The following is a 23,541-nucleotide window of genomic DNA, read 5'->3' on the forward strand; positions in this document are numbered from 1 at the left end:
TGTTCACACAGCCTGTGTAGGTGGTGTAACCACCCCTTACTTAGATATAGTATACCTATATCTATATATACATATAGACACCTATATGTCAATCCTATGGCAGGCCTTAACAATCCTGGTGGCAGAGTGCTTGGTTTTATGTGAGAGGGTGCCCTAGCATGAGCTGAGCCCCTCTGCAGCTTTCAGAACCATTTCCTTATAGCTGTTCTATGATATAGCCATACCATATACACTTAAGTGCATTATAATCCTCGAGGTTAATGCTAACTTTGGTTTTGCTTTATTAAAACATGTCGTGTAAGGTGTCAAACACTTTGGAATACTACCCCCCCCGCCAGTCCTGGCAGTGGGGGTAGCATTCCACCCTTCTAGGAGAAGACACGTAGTTACTGGTTCACCCGGTTAAAGTTAAACAGAGCCTCAGCATCACAAAATGGAATTATGCTGCCGCAGACACGAGACTGCCCTCCTGCTGCTGGATGAAACTTAGGCAGGGGAGGCTTGGACAATAGGTTTCCTGTCCAGGGAGGTGCTGCACATCCTCAGACAGGCTTTAGTGTATTGGGGCAGGGAGGGCTGCATTCAGTGAATGCTTTCCCGACACTGCCTGGGTCACACTAGGTGCTCCACGCATTTCCCAGTTCAAACCGGTTGCTTGGGGCACTCAGCCCCTGCTCTGGCGCGCAACTGGACAAAGGGGAAGGGGTGTAATCACCCCCACCCAAGGTCCACCCATAGGAGGGAACTTAAAGTTAGTCCAACCCCTAAACTTAGTATAAGTATAGGACCCTAGTCCCTAGGACTTTGGATTACCCTGGACGAAACTCTGAAACATATATCCTGGACCTTCGACATTCCATTTCGACTGGGAGACGGAAGATATCTCCCTTGTGGTCAAGGAGTGACCACCCTGTTCAAGCAGGCACCAACAGCATCTTTGCCGATCTGCATTTTCGAGGCTCCCGCCGGATCCCGAAGAATCTGCGACACAGAAGACGGACTTTCAGACATCTCTGACCCCGACCTTCACTCACAGTAAAGCTGAGACCCATGGCGGACACACGAGACGTGGGACCGGAACTCCTGGATATCCTGCACTTTGCTACCTGCATCGACTTCCCGAGGTATCCTTAAGTAGTGCCTCCTAGTATCCATAACTTTCTATGTGGCTGCCAAACGTTTATCAAAGGCAATTTCTCCAATTGAAACATTTTTTTGTGTCTTTCCGAAATTTTAAGTTGTTCACAGGAGAGTGCTCACTTCAGATTATCGGCGTGCCCCCTTGTGATTTGGACATTGGGGCTGGGGATACTTTGCAGACACTTCGTAGGCTACAATAGGTACAGCACATTATCATGTCACATGCTGCAGGCAAGGCTGCTGTTTTACTAGACACAAAAATATGTGACTTTACAATACTTGCAACAATATGGAATTGCTCATAAATTATGAGGATTAGAAACTGTTCTAAGAGCTTACATAGAGAAGGCTGACTCCAGCAGGTGCGTTAAACACCTGAGTTACTGAGCAGCATTAGGCACTGGACGCTCTCATCATTTACAGTGTTTCCGAAGCACATATGATACGCCCTATAAAACTCTACCATAAAAACTATATCCACCTACATTGACTTTTAGCTAAAATCGTACTAGCTTCTCACTTCAATGTCAATGTCATAAGTTTTTATAGAGCGCCATTATCACCGCAAGGGCTCAATGATGTGCTGACAACACTCTGATTACATCCCCTGGGACCAAAGAAAGCCCGTGGTCTGTATCACACACCGTGCTGAGACGGAGAGGAGAATCTCTGTACGAGAGACTAAGTAAAGCCAGAGCTTCGCAGCACATGCGAGCAGAGGAGCAAGTTACTGGTGTGGGGAGGGGAACTCTGGGTCTGAAAGACACCCTAATCAAGCCAGCAGTGACGTCACGAATAGGCCCGGCCTTCAGCCTTGCCGCATGACTAGAACCCTGACTCGAATATATTATGGGTGAGCTCCACCAACACACCCCTGTGAAGATACACCTCTAACCAAAAAGGTATGTAGTATACGTGTTCATCGTGGCCCGCTGCCAACTAGTAGCAGCAGCTCTGCAGGGGGCTAACAAGCACTACCAGCTTTTCAGTGTCAGGCTCTCACTCACTCGACACCCCCTGCGTGAGCCTGCGCCAGGCCTGTCGGCCAACGTCTGTTTCTGCCAGAGCAAAGCTGAGTTTGTCGTCCTTCGCACAAATACTCCTCAGTCCCAGCCATGGGACTTTTTGACAGCTTAACAGCACATTAAAACTTTAAAATTACACAAAGTGGAAACAGAGAGATGCAGCACAAACCTCCATCAGTTCACTTATGGAAAGCAAGCACTTTTTTTTTTTTTAAATCAATGCCTACTTGTTTTTAGGTTGAGCTTAAATTAGCGGATGGTCACGCATGTGCTCTTGCTTGCAAGACTTATTGTTTATAATAAAGGGCTTAGAGCCACCTATGGCTTACCATTTGTTGGCTTCTGTGCCACTCTTCTTTGCAGTTTCCTAATTGGTCAGTGCAGGCCGAACGCCTTTTCTGTTTATTTTTGTGGAACAAGGACCAAGTACAGATTGATTCAACTTAATTAGTGCCCATCTGCTGCTCCTGATGTGACTGAGGTACTATTTTCTTCTGTGTTGCCAGTACACACTTGCCCTCTACCAGTCTTGTACCCCCCTTTCCCTTGTTTTGTTTCTGCTACACCCCTTATGTCCCGCTGTCCATTACTGCTACCTTACTCCCCTTCATGTTGCTCCCACTACAACCCCCCTGCCTTTTTTATGCCTTAAAAAAAGAGCTAAGACACGGTCACAATGCCATATTGCTTTTGGGTCGAGCCTAGGTAGCACATGTGCTGCTCTGTGAGCCATGCTGGATTGGATTATGTACTTGAAGCTCCACCCACTCTCCACCCATATTTGCCATTGGCTTGCGTCACTGTCCTACGTAAATGCTGGCTTCTGATTCGTTAATAGGCTTGTTAGTCCCACCTTGTCTGCGTTTGTTACCTCTCATGAGGACTGGCCCTTTTACTTGTGTTGTTACACAGTATGTTTCAATTACATCCTCTAAGCACTATTTTCTTGAAGGGCTTTCTTCTGCCTGCTTTTGCAGGCAGGATACGCTCTCCCACAATGGGATTTTTTTACATTTATTTAGCTACTACGGCAGCTTTAGCACTAATTATGGCTCTGCACTTTACCTTTGTTTCCTTGCGATCACGAACACGGCTGCATATTTATTTTAAAATGTATGTACTTTCTGTTACAATGCTGGGATCCGCGCTGTTTATATTAAACATTTAAAGCTAAAACGCAGTTGCTGCGATTGCTTCAGAGGCAAAGAAATGGAAAAACAAAATTTAATTTTTTTAAATGTCGATACTTTCCCTGAAGCAGATGTGATCTCGCCGTAGTGTGGGGCCTTCTTGCTTGACTCTCCAGAAGAAGCCCAGCTAGAGTCCAGCATTAGATCGGGCCCCACAGCCCCACCTCCGCCTTTCTTTCCTCTTTGTGTTTACGACAGGGCACAAGTCCTAAAGAAGTGGGGGGACTGACAATATGCAAATGACCTCATGACGTCACATGCTCAACGTGTCCCGGTGTCTGATAATTACACCGGGACACGTTCAGCTTATTTCTGTGGGGCCCAGCTTCTTGTCAGGGGGGACGGCGTCCACCCTGTGAAAAGAATGGGGGGATGCCGTCCACCCGCGTGTACCCCCGACTCGAGCCCTGGTTTACGAGCAGGCAGCTGCAGCACCTCACCCGACGCACTTTCATAGAACCGATGGCTGAAGGGACCAGTTTTTTATGGGCCATCTGTCTCCCGGCGGGAGCAGGAGAAGCTTCGGCAGCATTCTTGTTTTCGTTAGGGTTGTAACAGGGGTAAAGGTTTTGTGCTATGCCTGGTCTACCAAACATAAAGAACAAGCCTTTGCAATGCAATAGGTCTCGTACTTGCGAGAGTTTGAGCTATTGGCACTGTAAATGACAATATCTTTTATTTACGTGTTGGTTTTTAAAACAAAAGGCATTGTCGTTTACAATGCCAATAGCTTAAACTCTCGCAAATGCTAGACCTATTGCAATGCAAATGCTTGCTTTTCTTTATTTTAAATTCGTGTTAGGCGGCACTGCTTTCCAAGCAATACACAATTTGAAATAAATAACAAAACAGCCTTGTAGACCATAGCTGAAGCAGTGAGTTTTCTATTAACTCAGCACTGCAGTAGAGCAACAGAAGTTAAATGTCATCTGTGTATTTACAGAAGTTAAAATGTCATCTGTGTATTTACAGAAGTTAAAATGTCATCGGTGTATTTACATAAGCTGCCGTTGCACATTAATTGCAACGTCAAGCACAAATGTGTGCAAAGCGTTATGGACACAACATCCCCGTTGGTGTCCAGGGGTCAGTAGTGCTCAGGAGAGTTTGTGCCTCGAGGTGACTGAAGTGGTGTGGCTGTTACACTTGCACCTCCCTCCTGCCACAAGCAAGGTTCCAATTTCGAACAACTGGCACTAGCTACTCGTCGCTTGACCCCCCCATATCACTACTGATTCACTACCAATGAATGAACCTTCTTTCGCACACACTAAGAGCAAAGTAATGGAGAGAATGTGACTCTATGGCCAGAGCTGCTGACTTTGGAACTAGGTTTGTGCCTTAGCGTCGTCCCAATATCTTTTGATTCTGGGCAAATTACTTAATCTCATCATACCTAATAAAAAATAAAATAAATGTGTCCTTGTGTAATGCAATTGGTGCATATGTACAGCGCTCCAATACCTTCGGGTCGAGTTCACGCTGTATAAAGCACTGCTAGAAGTGGATAACACTAAACCTTGTAACCATCTGCCGAGCTAGTCGAGCCATGAAAATCTGCACAAGATCAAGGGAAGGTAGCACTGAACTGGCAAAGATATTCCTTTACATGACTGTATTTTTCGTATTTGTTTAACCATTTTAAATTAATTTTCCAGTACAATGCACATGTTGCATCGGGGGTGGGGGGGGGCGGGTCAAAGACAGTACAGTCATGTATTAGAGATTACCTAGTACTGACAGTATTTGGTAAGGAGCAGTCAGGTGAGTATAATAGGTTTAGAACATTAACAACCATCACATCAGGGAGTTCCATACATTGTCTGCACCATTCAGCTGAGCAACTGTCTACATAATAACATCAGTAGACATACTGCCACATTATTTTCCCATTTTGGAGCAGCAGGCAGTGTGCAGAACCACACCCCCTCTCACCTCGCAGCACAAGTCACAGGTAGATTCCAAGAGTAATGTAGACTGGCCCCATCCAACACTTTGAGCAGCGACTCTCAGGAACACTATGCGAAGGTCACCAGACACAACTTGCGTACCAGACACCAGTGGTATCAGCGATCAATAGCGGGTATCTTCCCAACTAGGCTGCAAGGGCGTTTTTGAATAACTGGAGTTCGTGCAATGAACCCCCCCCCATACATGGCTGCATCGGAGTAGGCCTCAATCTTAGATACCCTCACGCCACAAGGCCGTTGCTACTGTATTTTTTCTTAAGGTATTTTATATGGATGTATGACATTACAACACATGCTTTTAACACGCATGCCTTTACATCACAGTTTTTACAACGCATGCTGTTACAACGCATAGCGCTTAGGGGTGCTGGATAGTGAATAGTTTAATTTACTATTCCAACTCCAGTCCCCGTGGATAGTAGGGAAGGTGTTGGATAGTAAATTAAATCTATTCCCTATCCTAGAGCGCCCCCCAGCGCAATGCGTTGTAATAACATGCGATGTAATAGTTGCGTCTTAAAGGCACTGCGTGGTAAAAGTTGCGCTGAAAAGGATGTTCCCCATTTTATATACTACCCTCATGCTGACATCCTAATGCAAATATTTACTATACAATGGAACAAAACAGCTGCTGTATGATGCCAGCCTCATTCGGTGGGAGCAAAAGCTGATAATTTGAAGGACCTCATCTTTAGCGTAGTTCGCAACTCTTCCTTAGCTGAGTCTTAATACAGACTTCGAATTCCCTGAATATAACTTTCCTACCGGTGTATCCGATTCCAGGGTTCATATGTCTTGTTTTACTCATTGGAAACCACTGCAGGGTAACCTCTTTATTGATTTATCGACCCCTTGAAACACCTGCTGGATTCTTTACCTGGCCGGAGGAGTTAATTTGTGCGCGATCACTCTTCCCAGATGTTGTTCATGTTGCTTCTTCCCTCCAACCCTCCAGTTGTCCATGTTGCTTCTTCTCTCTCACCCCCACCCTCCCGCTGTCCGTGTTGCAACTCCCACCCGCCATAAGAAACAAATCTGCGATGACGTGACCTGCGCTGGCTGTGCCATAAAACCTTTCTTTTTACTCTCCTGTTGTCCGTGTTACAGGTTCACTCTCATTGTTCATGTTCCCGACCCTATGATGCTGCCAGCACCGGCCACATCATAGCATTTTTTAAATTACTTTTAGCCATGCTGTACAGCAGCAGCACTGCTCTGCAACATGGCTAAAAGACCTTGTCAAAGCCACTAGCTCTCGCAGAGTCGAGACCTATTGGCTTTATCAGTGCTTGTTGTTTACAGTGTCTCTCCCTCCCAATCCCAATCTTTAGCCACTGAAGGAAAACAAAGCAGAAACAACTTTATTTTTAAAGGTAGCACGTTAAGATTTACAGACTCTGCAGTACCTTTGTTTGTGGGAATCTATATTTAAACAAGCATTGGCAAAGCCACTAGGTTTTACCTGTGCAAGACCCAATGGCATGGTCAATAATTTTAAACATGTTGCGCGGCAGCGAAGGCTTACAGTAAAGATAAACAAATCGTGAGGGTTTATGAAATACAGAAAGGGTGCATGAGGGCTGCACAAGCAACGATGTTGGGGAGGGGGCTCAATGTGCAAGCAATGGTGCGGGAAGGAGGAGAGACCCTCAGAAAAAACGAGCACTCTTAAGGTGTGCTAGAACGCAACAACAACAAAAGTAGCTTGAGAAGAGGGCGGTTAGTGGAAGGACACCAGCCGCCGACTGGAAACTGTACTTGGTGCATGTTCCATAGAACAGCCCTGTGCCAGGAAGAGGAAAAGAGGAAGTGAAACCTGGTGCTGCTGACTAATGAGAAGCAGGAAAATGAGAGTGACTGCAAAGCCAACCAATGAGAATTCATGTGCGGGCTGTAAGCCTGTTTTAAGATTTATTTTATTTACAAGAGATTTTGCAAGCGCTGTGCAGATGAAACCTAAAAAAGGTTACAAAAATACAAGCGCCATTACAAATTAGTATGTTTTGCTTTTACCTGAAGCAGCTCCCTTAAGCAGTTTTTACTGCTCCGTTTGCGCTGTTGAATGATGTAACAAAAAGTGATCAGAAAAAGAACCTAGAGGATATGTGATTTGTATCTGGAATATTTGTCATTGATAGAGGAAAGCAAGACCTACATGAAAGGACTGTAGAGCTATAGCTACCTTCATGTAATAAATAGAGAACACACTCTGTAAATTTACAATAATGGTTTTGTGACGGTAAACATTGACATGATTCTTGTTGATGGACTGCCAGCATGAAGGGTACAAACGATATTTCTTTTTTGTCTCTTTTCACGATAAATAACCTGGATATTTATTTTACAGGGTACCTGTGTTTGAGAGTAGGTAGGTGGATCAGGTATTATATGCTCCTTTCATGCTTACAATTAAGGATGCTCTCATATATTTAACCGATTGATATCAAAAAGCATTTCACTGAAACTCATCCTATTACTAGGTTGGGGTGTACTTTTCAATTTGAATGCCAGCTTTATATATTTAATTTTCAGCTCATTAGATTTTGTGCAGTCAGTGTGTCAGGTGACGTTTCAGCTTGGAGTAGCACATAGTTTATATGTTCAAGACTGTTCTTTTTTCACTAAACACGACAGTGTCAGCCACAAAACCCAAACAGAGGTGCTGGGCTGCTTGGTCTCGGTCCTTGGCTTTATTTGATGCATTGTCGGAGGTGAAGTCTTTGTTCATCAGAATTGGGATAACACGTCTAAGGTTCAGATTACATATGTACCCCAGTAGCGAAGTGGGCGTGCATAGGTCTTTGGTAAGATTCTCAGGTTGTGGGGAACACCGAACACAGCGTGTGCCTTAAGCCCTAGAGATATTAGACTTTCTATGTCCTGTCAGAGGATGGAACACGGATGCTATTTCTAAAGGTAAATATACACTAATGATCAATATTTGCATAGTGCTGGGTATGATTTCACAGGTGCTGCAAACACATTCTGCTTTGCACCTGAAGCGTATACGGCTGTCACCCAATGTGTCTGAGGCACACTCTGCTCCATGCTGGGCAGTGTGCGGATTCCAGAATGCCTGTGATGAGAACCTACATTTATTTTGAGCTACAGAGAATGAACGATGCAGTACCGGAGTAGAGCAAGAAGCACTTGACTAATTCAGGAGTTCTCATTCAGAACCTTACCTAAAAGAGGTGACTGTTAGCCCATTTAAAATTCATTTATTAAGCCATCTTCGAAAGAATCATGGAAGGTTCCCTTCTTATGTCATCAAACAGTGGCAGCAAGTTTCTCATATCAATCAATTGCGCACACTAACAGGTCACCGGTGCACACAGAGGACAACATTTCGAGCGAACACTGCCTGCAACACTTCTAGGCACTTGAAGCTTCCAGGGCAGAAACCGACAGCATGGTAACTTACCGCTCATTCAATCGCTGAAGAAAGCAGTGTACAAAGATCTGCAATTTGCTTTGCCATCCATTCTATTTCAGTACTAAGGAAACCTAAATGAAAGTTTGGAAGGAGATGGGAAAGGAGATATGTACTGGGGCATTGTAAAGAGTAAGGGTAGCATGTACAGACGCCGGATTGTGCATGCCCTGCTGTAGGGGTAGAGACATCCCAACTAGGATGCCGGAGTATCTTACAAAGAATGCCAAGAATTAAGATATTTTAATGGTAGGCTACCAGGCGACTGCAGCCTGTATTTTAAGATCAGTGGCCTATTGTATCTGGAAGTTATTCCAAACAATTCCTAAATCTATTACTGTAAAATGAATTACTCTACATTCTGTGGAATAGATGGACTGTGAAGGGGAGCGACAATGGATAGGAAAAGCAGCAGAGATGTGTTTAAGGTGCAAACTTACTGTTGCACATAATGCAAGTAACAGAAGTCTCAAAGGCAGACTTTGGCTTCCTGAAAAATAATCAAGCGCGTGTTCAATCAAGGTAGAGGGTGTGGTGTCCCCTCATGGAGCTCATCCTCTATTGTCTGTCGAGTCGCATACCAGACCACTCGGGATTAGAAATTATTCAATAAGAGGAGAATATTTTGGGACCTTCACTTTCTTAACATACCAGTATTTCCTCGGCATGGTTTACAATTCTCACTTTCTCCAAGCAGGAAGACGCCAGAGCTATCTAAAGGCACTTCCTGGTGATTTGTGGGAAACAACCAGTGCTGCAAGAACTTTTTTGATACACAGGCTTTCAGAGGGAACAAGTGGCAGCAAAATGCAAGCAAAGTTGTTGGAATATACTCAGTGTGTTAAAATACCCCTCACACACCAAAAGGGCCCTTGGTGTCATGCTTCATCATCGGGGTCTTCCCGCCCCCGCTGCGGGACGGGGCAGTGCTGCGACAAGCGGCTACGCCGGAGCACCTTTTTAGTGTGAGTGCTATGTGAGTGATGATGGAGTGAGTGTCAGTGGGGTCAGGAGTGATAAACAGTGAAATTAAAAGATACCTGGCCTGGTGTTTAGAAAAAATTATTTAATAGGCACTGGCTGGTATCGTTAAAAGGGGTGAGGCGGAGGGCAAGAACGGGTTACTAGTCTTGCTCTCCTGTGTGGGTCAACATGTTTCGGGGCGACATGCCCCTTCGTCAGGACCGGGTATATAGATCCCCCTGTCACTCACTAATGCGCTCCCACAGATAGAGAGTGTTATGTTTGATCAATGTGTATAGATAGACTTTATAGATACACGTGAAAAACTATTGGCGGGCACCACCCATGTGGCTCATGCACATCTTGTCAGTACACAAGAAAAAGTCGGAATATAACTTTTTCCAACCAGTCTACATGGGAACAACGTTCCTTTACTAACTGCAACAGCCGGAACTTGGTCTATCTGATCACTTGCCCGTGCAAGAAAGAGTACATTGGCATGACCACAAGGCCGGTCAAAATACGAATGGGCGAACATCGTAGCAACGTACGTTGCAAAAAAACTACCACAAGAATGGCCACCCACTATGCCACAATGGGTCACAGTGTAGATGACCTGAAATGGACAGTCATAGAAGCCTATGGGAATGACAAGGACCTTCTTGCGAAAGAGCAACGTTGGGTCTACCGCTTGGGCACCCATCTAACAGGATTAAATGATGATATTCCCTGGTCGCAATTTAAGGCATGATCTAACCAGGTACCAAGTAAACGCCTGGTCACAGTTCGGGACTTGAATACAGTGTCAATTTAGAACACAACACCAATTTTTTCCTTTCAGCAATCTCAGTTACCTGCGAGCTGGTGCAGGTCAACATGACTTGTAAATATGTATATTTTCTTTATTGTGTGCCATAACGTCTGCAAAAACGAGAAATCAGAGATATTCCCGCTGAACAGCTGCTATCAAATAAGAGCGGCTCCTTTTTCCAACAAACTTAATAACCTGTAGACTGGCACAGTACAACATGATTTGTGAATATGTATTTTTATCTTTTATAGAATGGCGCCTGCATAGACAAAAATACAGATATTTTCCCCTAGTTCTACTATAATAATAACAAGAGATGAGTGTGTCTCCAATGTGGCTTTTCTTAAACTGCTCAGAGCTCCCCCTGCTTGTGAACAATACCAGGGATCCTGATTGATCAGTGCGAAGAAACGCCTCTCTCCCGCGCATGCGCAGAGACAGACCCTAAACGAAACACCAACGCGCATGCGCCGAGTGAATACTCATCACGGAGCATCACCGCGCATGCGCTCCTGCATCGGCACACACGCTGCGCGGACCAAGGGTGTATCCCACTTATCGACACCTTCTGCCTACCGCTATCTAACATGAGTACAAGACATTCGGATCCTTGCAATTATCCCTAAGAATCTACCTCCGCCCAGCCGACCTCGGACATTTAACAATGGCCGCTCTGGTTACCAGCCCTAACTACTCGACCAAACGCTCACAGCGGTTTCGAGTTAATCAATCAGGGCCCAATTAACAAGCCTCTGCCAGACTATAAAAAGACCCGCCCCACCCAGGCTTACCATTACCACGGAAGCCACTGACGAAGGAGGAAGCACTGAGGTGTGGGGGTTGAGTAAGTACGGCACAGCCGATAGACCTGACCTGGAATACACTACTCTAATCTATCTAGTGTAAGTTGCTAATCTAGGTCCTGGCGATACTATCTCTGCCTTTTCTCCATTGCTTCCCACAGTTGGACCCTCTGTACCCTTCGCCCAGCTTGGCTCATGGGGCATTGTCTCCTCATTCAAAAAGTATGTATCTAAGTTGAATAGGCATCTTACTGCTAGTTTCTGATGCTCTATATTGTTGTGTGTGTATACATGTGTGTCTATTCTTTCCCATTATCACCATATTTTGCAACCTGGCCCCCCCTTGAAATCCTAGGCGTGCCATGCAAAAGCTCATGAATGTATTTCTCCCCTTCTTTATATTTTTCTTTCCATATTGGGCAAAACCTGGTCCCCCCAAGAAATCTTTGGCGTGGCATGTAACAACCTACAAGTGTGTTTCTTTCCCTTCTGTGTATTTTCTTTCCTTACAGGTATTCACTAGTAAAGCGCATTGGGATCCGCGCTCTTTCTAAATCCTGTGTTCTTATCCTTTCAGGCTTATATCATCAGTATTACTGACCTAGCTTTTTCACGTGTATCTATAAAGTATATCCATACACATTGATCAAACATAACACTCTCTATCTGTGGGAGCGCATTAGTGAGTGACAGGGGGATCTATATACCCGGTCCTGACGAAGGGGCATGTCGCCCCGAAACATGTTGACCCACACAGGAGAGCAAGACTAGTAACCCGTTCTTGCCCTCCGCCTCACCCCTTTTAACGATACCAGCCAGTGCCTATTAAATAATTTTTTCTAAACACCAGGCCAGGTATCTTTTAATTTCACTGTTTATCACTCCTGACCCCACTGACACTCACTCCATCATCACTCACATAGCACTCACACTAAAAAGGTGCTCCGGCGTAGCCGCTTGTCGCAGCACTGCCCGTCCCGCAGCGGGGGCGGGAAGACCCCGATGATGAAGCATGACACCAAGGGCCCTTTTGGTGTGTGAGGGGTATTTTAACACACTGAGTATATTCCAACAACATCGGAATATGTACTGAATATTTTCTTTTCAGGTGGTCTTTGTTGATTATTCATGCTTTCATAAGAGGAGGATTAGCCCACCGCGGTGCCGAGTTGCACCACCTCTTCACTCCCTTTTTTGATAATCCTTAGCAAAATGCAAGCACCATAGGACAGTAACCATCACGTGACTTCAGGGCACCAGAAGGGTCTATGATGATGGCACCTTTTCGGAGCTTGCTCTCCTTGATGGCAAACAGGAAAGCACGTGAAGGTCCATTCTTTCAAAAATAGCACGTTTGGACATTCATATGTTTTCCATACAGAACAATGTGCTAGACTGGAACATGGCCCTGTTGGCTAGATTTATATTCAATACCACTGCTATCCTGTATTTACAAGTGTATAAAGCAGTCCGTACCGTCAACATTTTTGGCAGCAGGGCCTGGGTTCCCCCTTGCTAGGTCTTCGTCCCCTACTTCTTGATCAGTCCCCGGGTCTGGGTCTTTATCATCTAGCCTGTTGATCAGTTTGTTCAATGTCGAGGCCAGATATTTGGATGCTTGCTTCCGGTCAAACTCGCCTTTCAGGCCCTCAGCAGCCAACTCCTCCTGAGTCTGTAAAAGAATGACACTGAGAAGGTGCAGGCATTTTATGCCCCAGTGAAACGGTTAGGCCACACTTGCAAAGCCATGACAACTGCTTAAACACCCCTTATGCCTCAGTCTTCTTACACTTGCAAATTCAGTGGCAATATGCCACAAGAGGTCCTGTTAGATGGGGATCACAGGTGTATAATACATCTAGACCAGGGAAAGTCCCAAGGATAAAAAGTGAATGACCGAGACCAAGGCATGCATCAGCTCATTGTGACCGGCCTAGGTGCTGGCCGAGGCAAGCATTAGCAGGGTTGGAGAAGCCAAGAGGCATTGGCCAGCCCTAGAACTCAGTGGTTAGGGATGTGTGTCAAAATAAGCATTCACTAGGCTGAGAGGCACCAGGATGCACAAAACAAGAAAAGAATCTCAAAAAAACAAATTCTCTTTTGTACTATGACCACTACAAGTATACACTGAAAGATGTACAATGTAATAATACAGTAATCAGTATTTTTAATCAACATCTGTCTCCTGTTCTTATTCAAGAGTATTTATTAATATTCATATACAAAAATATTTTACTTTTATTTAAAAAAATGTAAACATACAATTTAGGCAGTCGTTGGCCGTCTTACAGAATTTCACCAGTTTACAGAAATTCATCATCAACATGCTAAATAATATCACAGTGTGTCTATCATCCATTGGTTATTAAAAAAACATCATTGCAATACAAACTTTTTTTAATTTATAAAGTACAAAAGGGAATTTGTTTTTTAGAAATTGTTTGACCTACCCTGTCTCTTTTGGCTAAAGAGGGTGACTATTAATTTTAGAGTTCTATCAAAACAAGAAAACATCACCACCTGGCAAGTGCTGACCGAGCCATATAATAAAGGCAAGCATTAATGGACAAAGCAGGCTCAGTGACTCAAGTTAAAGGAAGCATCAGGTCTAGTCTTGGTTACAAATAACAAGGCAGGACAGAGACGCCCAGCCTTTGACATGCTACAGGAGCTCGACCAGAAGTCATCCATGCCCACTTCTGTAGCTCTGAACATTTCAGAATTCTCACTGGGTGCTGCATCACAGCAAAAATGAGCACAGCAAAAGCATACATTACCTCATCAATTATGTTGTCAAATTCATTTTCCATTCCAGCTTTCACATCCTCTTTTATCTCGGACATTTCAGATTTGGGTAAGAGGATATCCTCAAGCTCTTTCTCAAACTCTCGGAGGAGCTCGCTCTCATCATCATCTTCTCCGGGTGGTTTCTCAGTTTGCAACACGTCCTCGCTCGCTGGGGTTTCTGTGCTTTGAGTCAACTCGTCCGGTGGGATCTCCTCATCCTCCTGCTACAGGAGACAACAAAGATCAAAGCTGTTCCAACAGACTAACTTATCACCTGGGATACTTTACAGTGGACTGCGACTCAGTATCTACTCAATCAACTTTTCGCTGATGAGGAAAACATCCAATTCTAGGCTAATTTGTCTACTAGGGCAAAATGAGCGCTCAGCTGCCCAAAAGGGTATCAATCCTAGATGGATTACTCTTATGGCTCTCTACACACACCACTGACTTTCTCTCTATTTCTACCGATATAAATGTATGTCCATTCACGAAGAGCATAGTTTATAAATGCTAATGCCATGCTTAATTGCAAAACAGGAGCAAATAATACAATACCAAGCAGTGGCATAGATGCTATGACCATAGACTTTTAAATACATAGTAAACCACGCCACTATTTCTGGGAAGGAAGAAAGCAGTGAAAGAAACGTAAACATGTTTGTGATATTGGAGAATGATCGGGATTATTTGTAATTGGTTTATTTTTTGCATGCATATTTGTATGTTAGATGTTGAAAATGGTAGTCATTTTAGAAACACTTCTACTAAATGCAAAGGATGCTATGAGACTTTTTGCCACACCGTTAATTCGCACTTAATGCACATTGTAGATTTTCATAACTAGCATCAGAAATGAAAGAATTTTGCAGGCTATAGTGCCTGCGTTGGAAGAGAAAGATAATTGCATGTAAAAAAAAAAGTTCCCCAGCCTGTTTTTCTTAAAGATGTTTATGCCGCTATGAAGAGGTCTTGGAGGAACACTTATTTCCTTCTAACCTTTGAATGACACTCTGTAACTGCTCTGTTAACAATCTTACAGTATTGAAAACTAAAACAAGCATTTGCAATGCAATAGGTCTCGCATTTGCGAGAGTTTATGCCTTTTATTTATGTTTTAAAAACCAACACGTAAATAAAAGAGATTGTCATTTACAATGCCAACAGCTCAAACTCTCACAAATGCGATACCTATTGGCTATGCCAATGCTTGTTAGTATTATTATTATTAGCAATGCTACACAACAGTCATGGTTTACAAATCCATGCCGAAGTCCGCAATGCCCATGCTGTACAGCATGAACAAAAGGTAATGGCAGAGCCAAAAGTCTCAGGTCTGGGCACAACATCCCTGTGATTCTGAGCAAATCAGTTAATCTCATCATACGCCAAAAAGAAAAACAAAAACGTAATTTGACAAAAACTTTTATCACATAAAGAATGCAATCACATGCTTCAGTCAACCCAGCTCTGGCCAATTAAAAGGCAACAAATAACAAGTATATAAATAAATAATAGCTATTACCAACCCCATTTGATAGGCAGTTCTGTCCCTTCCCTGCCAAAGTCCACACTTCTTTAGTTTATCACTTCTAATTAAAAGCACAGAAGGGTATCCAATAAATAATTCAAGAAGGAGGTTGAGGAAAGTAGTACGTCACGTTAACCTGCGATCTAAAAAGCTTCTATTTCTATTTCATTTATTTGCACACTTGAAAGTCGTACATACTGCCTGCCACGCGACAGCTTAATAAAACTAAAGTAACTCCTAAGCATCCACCAAATGAGTTACCCTACCATCCGCCTCATAAATTGTTTAAATAGGTGTAGTTCATTAAGGAGCGGATGACCTCGACGGCATTACCCGCAGCCTGTGACTAACCGGCTGCTCATCTCACTGAAGGGTTATTCCAGCGCTGGCTTTCTCCGCCCCCTCAAGCTCCCTCCCTTTCTTCGCTTAACCGCCCTCTGCCTCTTTACTGTCCAATCCCACTCCAGCGATCCACCCCCTCCTCTCTCGCTGAATCTACTATCTAATTGAAGAGCCGCGATTCCTCACGTGAGAAGTTGATTTGTAGTTTGAACACGTGGCTCATTGAAAAAAAGGCCGGAATATTAAAGTGTTTTTTTCTATTGGTTTTATTTGGAGGCGGTGCCGGCGCTAACGTAGTGTGACATTTTCGCAGTCGGCCTGCCAGGGATTTGGGAGGTGGGGGAAGACAAATAGTAGTTTTCTCCTTCTCCGGTTTCTTCCCAAGCCCGCCATTCTAGTCTCGGAAAAGGTTTTTTTAAATTTACACATTCTGGAATGAAATTAAGGCATTTCATTTTTTATTTCACACTCTTTTTCAATCCCACTCAACTATCAACCTGCTCTTTTTTTCAAATCCTGTATATGCGCAACTGCGTTGATTAGGTTTTATGTTTTTTTGCTTCTCGAGTTAAAACCAGTTGGCTGTGTAACGCGTTTGGTGGCCGTTTGCACACAGAAAAAGATTAACAAGCTGTACATCGGGAACCTGAGCGAGGCGGTGAGCACCCAGGACCTGGAGAGCCTATTTAAGCAGTCCAAAATCCCATTCACCGGGCAGTTTCTGCTTAAGTCGGGATAGGCCTTGTGGACTGCCCCGACGAGACCTGGGCGATGAAGGCCATCGACATGCTCTCAGGTGAGTGCCGCGGGGGCCCTTGGGGGGCATATATCAGCTGGTCGGTCGGGGCTGGTGTCCAGGGGTCGTGGCTGAGGGCCCGTAGTTGTGCTCGTAGCCCGATGCCGTGAGCACGGAGCCTCGCTGGTTGGTCTCGGGGCAAAGCTAGAACATTGGGGGGGGGAAGGGGGAGGAGGAGTACGGCTCGCAGGCCGTAGTTGCAGGTATTGACGCAGTGGGTGGGCGAAGGCGATGACGTGCGTTACCTTTCTTAAACAAGTACACAGCTTGGGGGGGTCGTATTCTAATCCTCTCACCCCACCTTCCTAACTTAACCGCAACGCCCCCGCTCAGAGAGAGGCTCGCATCTCTAGAGCCCTCCTCGCCTGACGGCGGACCTTCGTTATGCCACCCACCCTCATCTACCTGAGACCTCATGCGGATCCGTACTTCTGTTCCCGGACAGTGGTACTACTTTGCACCCCTCCCTGATCGTTCAGTTACTTATTAGCGCAGGGACCAAGTGCTTTCACTTAAGGATAGAACAAGCGTGTCACGAACAGCACAAAAGAAAAAAAACTGCGAACAGCTTGTGCACGCGTTAATTATAGTTGAGTGCTCCGCTCCGGAAGACGTGGTGCGCGTTAATTATAGTTGAGCACGCGCGCACAAGCTGTTCACTGTTTCTGGGAAGCGCGTTCACAGACCGGAGTCTGCTCGTGCACCGGCTGTACCACTTGGGAGGGAAAACAACAACAATAGGTCTCGCTGGCGACATGCGTCGCCAAGTGCGAGACCTAAAAAAGGACATGCTACTGTGAAGCATTTCCTTTGTATCTGGCACTAGTGAAAAACAGCAGTTTGTTCCAAATAGGGGAGACTGAGTGAGTTGTATGTGATTTTATATCAGCACCGGAGGCAAGGATTATGCTATCCTTTATTCACATTTTATTTCCAGCAGCCATGTTATACATTAACAAACTCTCTTTCCCATTAACACACAGGAAAAGCCAACACAAAGCTGTAGCCAATCACCGAGCAGTCCATTCTTCATTGTTCCTTGCCGTCTGTCATGTCCATGCTTTCTTCGATGCTCCAGCATCCACTGTGCTCCATATAGAAACATGAGCTATTTCTTACAGAAGATACATTGTTTTATGCTCTTACTTGTACTTTAACAACGTACAGTGGCTAAGGACCATGTTTTATTCACGGCGGACCGCAGGAAAGAGGCTGCCTGCTGCCCACGCAGGGGGTCCTCATCAGAGGGCGGCCACCTTGGTGCCAAATTTGGCACAACCCACGGGTCTAGTGGTTAGACCTCCGGAGTCCGGCGCATTGCTTGAGTCACATCCGGCGCCCCGAATGGGCGGGGCGAAGGTATATATACCTCCCCCGCCCATCCAGCGTTCCTTTTGCGCAGAGGTTCACATGCTGTCACCCTCCCTACTGCTTACCTGGTGTGTCGGCTGGATGGGTGGCTAGGGTAGGAAGGCCGTTAAGTTGTTATTTTGTTTTGCAGATGGAGTTACAGGGCGATCTAGAGGCTGAATGGTACATAGGGGTACCTTCTTCAGGAGCACAAGAAGGGTGCAAATGCCAAACAACCCCAGGAACTCCTTATGGCAGGACACTGGAGTAACGACAGTGCCCAGTTAGTCCTTCGGGCTGTCGTAAACCTGAGCAACCGGGGGCTTGCCTGGATATGCTCCGCCCCCTCAAGGGACGTAAGTAAATGGGTGGACTGGTGGTCCACAGGATGTAAGGGGGGGAAATTCCTCCAAAATGGTTAGCACCAATTGGTTAGGCCACTGTGCAATTTGACTCATCAGGTGGGCAGGGCAGCTTAGGGGAGTCACTGCTGCCTGCACTGATCGCCTGTAAGTTGACTCACCATTTTGGCATATTTCTTGTACGAAATAAACCTGCAGCAATATTTTCTCCAACAATTACTGTGTTTTATGTGTTTATTTATTATGAGATTACTGTGCTTTACGGGTTGGGTGAGTTTGCACTATGCTCACAGCGCTCCGTGTGCGGCCTCCCTGTGGGGCGGACTGTGCTCTAGGTTGGAGCTCCTCGCTTAGGATGTGCTCATTTTCACTGAATTGCCCTTGTAGGGAGTCTGTACACAAAGATATAGGTATTACAAAGCAGTAAACAACTACTGCACATACAGGGACACCCACCCAGGCAATGGCTCACTGTTTTACACTGGCCTTCAGACAACTGATAGTGCATGACAAGTCCTCAGGGCAAAAGACCCATATGATCACGCTATCATGGCCATATAGGGTTCATTGAGCCCCCCAGTATTAAACCAAGCCCACACCATGCAGAGGTTGGAGGAATTTTACAGGCAGGACTGATGATAAATTTTGTGAGGCCGTAGATGCTTCTATACCAGTGGCGTACACTGGTATAGATATGCCGCAGGGGCAGCAAACGCCGGGAATCTGGCAGCATTCCCCTTCCCCCCCCCTCCCCCCCCCCCCCCCCCCTCCCCAACTCCAGCAGCCGGGGCAGCACACGCCACTGCTCTATACATAAACCTGTATCCAATGCCGTGGTTAATGCAGCTAGCACAGATGTGATTTCAATCACTCCCCGGATGGAAGACCAATCTGGACTTTCAGCGTACCTCAACCTCGGGGACACCTTGAATCGAGCCCTTCTAAGGTGGGGTCAAAAGAAAGCATACCCAGGGAGTCAACCTTGATGCCTTTGACTGGCTTTAGAGGGTCTTTTTGTCACATAATGTCCACCCTGGAGAGGAACTCACTACTATCCCTAATTTAAGGGCTCCACTCTAGGATGCCAAGACCCTGATACCCTGATTCCGCATTTTCCAATGCCCTCTGACAGGGATGACTTCAAAGGCGACTCAGAGGTTGATTTGAAACAGAACAGATCTTAGCACTGTTCAGTTGTACCTCACTTCCAGCGCCAGGGACCACTGTAAAGGGGAACCCCTCTAAAACAGTGTCCAACATGCAGGACCAAGAGTATATCTTCCACCCCATCCTCCGAATGGGCCCTGGGCAAGAAAGTGGCCACCTACGTGGTGGGCAGGCAGCAGAAGCTCTTGATAAAGAAATTCGTAACCACCTTTGAGCGGACCGCCCCAGTTCATCTTTGGACAGCAAAGTGGCGGGAACACTAGAAATATACATCAGAATTGCCCCCTACCTGCCAAGCATGTCTGGGATCCCAAGAAGGGGAATGACCGTTCCTGGTGGTCATGCCACAACAAGCTCTTGGATGTCATTGGCCGGGTGACGAAAATCCTTGACATGGCAGAGGAGGCCAAGGAATTAGGATCCCTAATCTCCCCCGATCAGCTGGGCACAGCGGGCTATTATATTGCTGACCAACATTAATTGTGCTATATTGACAGAGAGACGCCAGTCACTCCTAATTAAAGTTGACTCAAAGTTGGGGGCCTGGCCATCTTGGAGGCTGGAGTGGCTGCTCAGGGAATTCTATTCAGAGACCCTTTCATAAAAGAACTGGGCTAGTTTGTTTCAACATTCATCTCCTTAGACAAAAGTGCAAGCATCCATTAAATGGATTTTTAACCCCACGTTTTTTACATTGGGGCAAGATGTGGCAGGGGGCAATCCACTGGTCGCTTCCAATACCCAGCCCTCTACATAAGTCAAGGCTTCATACGGGGACAATGGCAGGATCAGACTAGGGTTAGGGGTTCTTCCCCTACATGGGATTCCCAAGTCAACAGGGTTCCAGAGGGACCAGCAACTTGTCTTCCGTTAATGGTAACCACTCACCCTTCTCCCCTGTCAATAGTAGGGGGCAGGTTTTCTCACCAATTGGCAGACACCAATATGAGATGTATGAGTTCTCCAAAAGTTTGAAGGATCCCAGTTAGGCTTTTATGGTTCCCCCATACCAAAGCTTACACCCCGTCCCCGCATCTTCTCAGAGCAGATCACCACCGTAGTGGAGGAGGCATAATGGAGCTAGATGCCAACGGCACAATAACCCCTATGTTGGATCCGTCTAACAGTTTTTGGAGCAATATTTTTCTTGTGAAAAAGAGGGTCTGGGGATGGGGAGTGAGGTGGGGGGGGGGGGATGGGAGTCATTGCCCCTTCATAAATCCAAGAGTTCAACACATGGCTTGTTTACCGCCACTTCAGGAAGGATGCCATCACCTCTTAAGAGATCTCCTAAGGCCCAGCAACTGGATGGTTCATTTGGACCTCAAGGACGCATATCTTACGGTTCATGTTTACCCACCCCATTGTAGATACCAATAATTCATTTGGGGAGCTCAGACTTTCGAATTCACAATTCTTCCTCAAGGTTTCCTCAGCACTGTGGGGTTTCATCAAGGAGCTGAAACCGGCAATGTAATACCTCTGATACAGAGGTAGATGCCTAATAGTATACCTCAACAACATTCTTCTAACAGAGCAATACCCAAGGAGCCTAGAGGAACAGATCCTGATGATGGTGGACCTATAGGAGGGTCTCTGTTTCATCCGCAATAAAAAAAATCTGCTTTATCACAAACCAGAAGACCATATTTCTGCGTTTCTGGTAAAAAAAAAAAATTCTGGCAACGCAGAGTCTCCCATCATGGAAAATGTGCAAAATAAGGTGGAAAATAAGCAAAGGTCTTGCTAAACCAAGGACATTGCTCCATCAAATCGCACTCCTAGTGGGTCTACTATCCTGATTCATCCAAGCCATGTTCCCTGTCCCTCTCCATTACAATGCCCCCCTCAGAAAAGGCACCTTCTGAGGGGTCTCATGTATTCACAGATGGTCCCTCTATCCGATGACAAGGGGAAGATAGGCTGGTAGCTTTCACACATGAAGACCTGGAATGGGAGAGCAATATTTCGGATCCCAAACAGGCTGGGGGGCCCAGTGTGGGAATTTTCCAAAGGAGGAAAAACGTCTGCTCAGCGGAAAGATCAATTGCTTGAAATTATACGTGAGGTCCTTCACAGTGTAGTGCTGGATGAAAGTCAGGATCCAATGTTGTGCCTTACTGAAAACGAACAGCATTGCAGCAATTCAATACATAAACGACCTGGTGAGATCTCTGACCCTCTAGAACTCACCAAGAACTTCTGGAATCACTGCCAGGAAAATCAGATGGCAGATGACAGAGTAATACCTTCCAAAGAAATCCAATCAAGTGGCAGACTGGCACTCTCACCACCCGCAGAACATGAGCTCATGGAAATTAGACTAGAGGGTATTCTGTACGATCTTGAACAAAGGGGGCCTGTTCATGACGGACCTCTTTATGTCTCGTCCGGATCACTTGCTATACAGTTACTTCAGATGAAGGCCGGATCCGAAGGTGGCAGCAACAAACGCATTTCGTCAGGACTGGTCGGTGAAAGTAGGTTGTTAGTTTATCCTGTTTTCAAGGATAATTATATTTTACGATATAGTGTCTTGATATAGCGCATGACTTACTCCCAGAAGAGTATCTGGATGCTGTGCTGATTGTTGCAGATGAGGGCATTCTAGAACAACCAGGTTTTTAGCATATTTTTAAAATCTGTGAAGTCTGCGCAGGTTCAAAGATGAAGTGGAAGTTTGTCCCTGTGGAGTGGAGCCATATAGGAGAAGGATCTGCCCCCGAATCTAGAGGTGAGGATACGTGGGCTCAGCAGGTACGCTTGGTTTGAGGCCCTTAGTTGTCTGGATGGCAGGTAGTAACTGAGTTGTGAGGACAAATATGCTGGGTGGGCCCTGTGAAGGGCCTTACGTGTCAGACAGCAGAATTTAAAGACAACCTGCTTTCTGATAGCCAGCCTATGTAGTTTTTTTAAGACAGGGGAAGAGGAGGATCGTACAGGAAGATCAGCCGGGAAGCTGTATTCTGCATTACCTGCAGCTTGGTAAGCAGGGTGTTATTTACTGCAACCAGTAAAGTGTTCCCATAGTCCAGGCCACTCGTTATAAAAGCCTGGACCAGGGTTTATCGAGAGGAATCCGGGAGTCAGGGAAAACCTTTCTTTAGAACCCTCATTATCGCATAGCAGGAGCCACATATGGCATTAAATTGATCTATGATAGAGAGTGATTGGTCTATTTTCACTTCAAGATCTTTCACCACCTGCTTAGGTGCTGGGACTGGCCCATGTTCAAGGGGCCACCAGTCTGCTGACCATAGCCATAGCCCGTTTGCTTTGTCAAATAGCATGATCTCTGTCCTCTCGCTGTTTAGTTGGAGGCAGTTGTTATTCATCCAATCAGTAATTTCTCTTGCAGCCCACAAATTTGTCTTTCACTTTAACTGAATTGGGGCTGAACGAGAGCATCTCCTGCACCTGACCCACAGAGCAGAATTCAAAAATCAGTCAAAACAGCCATGGCGTCTGGTAGTAGATTTGAAATCAGATTATCTTTCCAGTCTGGCTGAGAAGTTCTTATAAACTATATCAATCTTAACTTTAAAAAAGTGTGCTAGACCATTCACAAAGGAATTAAGAAGCCACAATTGTGGAAGCAAAAGCAATTGGTTTCATAAAGCTGTATAAATGCTTATATAACTCTTTAGTGGAGTTGCCCGGACTGAAAATTGAAGAAGTTAGGTGTGCTTTTTGAGCTGCCTTAATGATGTTATGATAGGTTCCTAGCTTGTCCGGTATTTATCCTCAGGGGACTTCGTAAGACGCCATCTGCGTTCAAGACATTTGCAAAAAGACTTTTCCTGATGCAGGGTGTCAGTGTACCATGGAGCTCTTTTCCTAGGGGAGAAGGACATATATTTTTTAAGAGGGG

The 23,541-nt window shown here is 45.4% G+C and overlaps 1 protein-coding gene across 4 annotated transcripts in view; it reads right to left on the reverse strand.

Moving 5' to 3' along the window:
- OS9 (OS9 endoplasmic reticulum lectin) overlaps positions 1–23,541 on the reverse strand; it is a 270,743-nt gene that overhangs the window by 27,603 nt on the left and 219,599 nt on the right. For 2 of the 4 annotated variants that reach the window (XM_078688942.1, XM_078688943.1), the window contains exons 11-12: positions 14,113–14,346; positions 12,812–13,007 (exon numbers count right to left, since the gene is read on the reverse strand). In XM_078688942.1, the coding sequence (XP_078545068.1) occupies positions 12,812–13,007; positions 14,113–14,346 (430 nt within the window). The remainder of the gene's footprint in view (positions 1–12,811; positions 13,008–14,112; positions 14,347–23,541) is intronic. The other 2 variants (XM_078688944.1, XM_078688941.1) reach the window with 1 other exon arrangement.

The sequence above is a fragment of the Lissotriton helveticus genome, chromosome 1_1 (assembly GCF_964261635.1).
Source record: "Lissotriton helveticus chromosome 1_1, aLisHel1.1, whole genome shotgun sequence".
NCBI lineage: Eukaryota > Metazoa > Chordata > Amphibia > Caudata > Salamandridae > Lissotriton > Lissotriton helveticus.